At 36.5% G+C, this 2693-nt stretch overlaps 1 protein-coding gene across 1 annotated transcript in view; it reads left to right on the forward strand.

The window, feature by feature from the left end:
- LOC104759859 (putative two-component response regulator ARR19) overlaps nucleotides 1–2141 on the forward strand; it is a 2410-nt gene extending 269 nt beyond the window's left edge. The window contains exons 2-5 of the mRNA XM_010482740.1: nucleotides 124–276; nucleotides 376–1116; nucleotides 1225–1334; nucleotides 1423–2141. Of these exons, the coding sequence (XP_010481042.1) occupies nucleotides 124–276; nucleotides 376–1116; nucleotides 1225–1334; nucleotides 1423–2121 (1703 nt within the window). The 3' untranslated portion in view covers nucleotides 2122–2141. The remainder of the gene's footprint in view (nucleotides 1–123; nucleotides 277–375; nucleotides 1117–1224; nucleotides 1335–1422) is intronic.

Here is a 2693-nt window from a genome sequence, read left to right on the forward strand (position 1 = left end):
CTCTCTCTCTCTCTCTCTCTCTCTCTCTCTCTCTCTCTCTCTCTCTCTCTAACTTTATCGGTTTGGGCTCTGGAGAGTTGTTAGGGTTAGGGTTTATATAACTTTTTTTTTGTGTGTGTCTAGTGACTATTGAGACGGATGCGGAGAAAGCTCTTGCGTTTTTGACAAGCTGCAAACATGACATTAATATTGTGATTTGGGATTATCATATGCCAAAAATTGATGGACTTCAAGCTCTCAAGAGCATTGCTTCAAAGATGGATCTACCTGTGATGAGTATGTTAATCAAAAACTAATTTTTACTTTAAAGAACGAAATGAAAGAGAGTTTTTTTTTATAAACGAAACTAACAATTTCTGTTTGATCTTTGTGTAGTTATGTCTGATGATAATCAAACAGAATCGGTGATGAAAGCAATAGTACACGGTGCTTGTGAGTATGTTTTGAAACCGGTTCAAGAAGATGTAATAGCCAATCTATGGCAACACATCGTACGCAAGAAGGTGATGTCTAAACGCAATATAAGTCCACCGGTTCAATCAGATCTGGCTCAGTCTGATGGATCAAGACAACGTAAAGTTGATTCCAAGATCGTAGACCAAGAACAAAACATCGGTAAGAAAGAAGAGAGCGGGGAAAAGAGACCATTGATAACGTGGAACAGAGAACTTCAACGAGTTCAATCAGATCTGCTTCAGATCAATGTTTTTAACCAACACAATGACTATCACAAAACCAGAAACCAAGATAGTTGTGAACAAAACATCGGTAAGAAAGAAGAGAGAGTGGAAACAAGACCATGGATGACATGGAACAAAGCAAATCAACCATTTCAATTCAATCCGGTTCAGATCAACGGTTTAGCCCAACAAAACTACTATTCCAAAACCATAAACCAAGATAAAGGTGAACAAAGCATTGAAAGGGCAGCCAAGAAACCTTGTATGAGGGCTGAAGAGAAAGAATTAGTTCATACCGACGATTCTAACAATGGTGACAGCGTAGAAATCATCGATAAGAGAGTATGGAAAAAGACACGGAAACAACGGATGACATGGACCAAAGATCTTCACAAGAAATTTCTTGAAGCCATCGAAATGAATGGTGGTATTGAAAGTACGTAAACAAACTCTTTCTTAATCTCTAGTCTTTAAATATATATGTTGATTGTTTATGTTTTTGTTCTTCTTGTTCTAATCGTGTTTTGTTTGAATCAAAATGCAGAAGCTAATCCAAAGGTGCTTCTCGACTGTTTGCAAGGAATGAAGATCCAAGGACTCACTAGAAACAATGTGGCCAGCCATCTTCAGGTACACACACAAAAAAAAAAAATTGTTTCTTTCATGACAAGGAATCATTGAACTAGGGTTTTCTTTCACATACCAGTAATACAAATTCCGCATGATCTGTGTTGTTGTGCAGAAACACCGTATCTATCTTGAGGAAAAACAAATTCCTAAACAGACGCAAATAATTGGTTGGTCCACTGAGTATGTAGCAGCTCCATCTCTCCAAGGTCCGAACAATGTCCACACAGGCATATCACAGTATGTTAGGAATGGTCCAGCCTTGAACCCGATCCACCAGAATCAGTATCAAAATGGAGCCGTGAACCCGATCCAACATAATCAATATCTAAATGGAGCGGTGAACCCGATCCAGCAGAACCAATATCAAAATGGAGAGGTGAACCTCATCCAGCAGAAGCAATATCAAAATGAAATCGTGAACCCGATCCAGCAGAGCCAATATCAAATGGGAGTTGTGAACCCCATCCAGCAAAAGCAATATCAAAATGGAGCCGTGAACCCCATGAAGCAGAATCAATATCAAAATGGAGCCTTGAACTCGATCCAACAGAATGACCTAAATAGAGCCGTGAACCCGATCCAGCAGAATAATGAGTATCAAAAAGGTTACTTGGCAATGAACAAAAACCTGTTCATAACCAATCCTTCTCTGCCTCATGTGTCCTATTTTGACAATCAACCCCGCCAACCTCAACAACAGCAGTCTTCTTCTCAGTTTAATTACTTGACGAGCAATGAAGAACTAGGAAAAGCCTCTAACATCTATGCACTGGATCCTCAACTCACTTATCCAAGTTTATCATATATGTGATATGGCCTTCTCTTTTCATTAAAGGCTGTCATGCATATTTTATTTTCTTGACATCCCTTACTTGGCTGTTTTATTTTAGGAGATTCTTTGGTATATTGGGAAATTCGAGGCTGTAAGAGAATAATATATATGCGACTTTATATATGGTGTGAATCACTAGATATTTACTTTATATATGGATAATATTGGAAATCAATAAATCAATACCATAGACCAAATTACACATGTCTTCCTAATCTTTATTAATTATGGAATAATTATGTTTTAAGGCCTATTTTCAACCCCACTTCTATATTTTCTTTTAAAACTATGTTATAGAGTAAAATGCTATCTAAATCCACTTTATATTGGGCCATTTTCAAAAGTGCCCATTTTCAAAAGTGCCAATTTTCAAAAAAATACCCTACTATGTTGTCTATTTTCAAAATTACTTTTTTATATGTATAAAATGATTAAATTCTAAGTTCTAACACCAAATACTAAACCTTACCCCCTCAAAACTATACTCTAAATATAAAATAGAGAACCCAAACTAAAAAAAAAAATTATCACTAATTTAAGATATTGTAATT

The sequence above is a fragment of the Camelina sativa genome, chromosome 17 (assembly GCF_000633955.1).
Source record: "Camelina sativa cultivar DH55 chromosome 17, Cs, whole genome shotgun sequence".
Taxonomy (NCBI): Eukaryota; Viridiplantae; Streptophyta; class Magnoliopsida; order Brassicales; family Brassicaceae; genus Camelina; species Camelina sativa.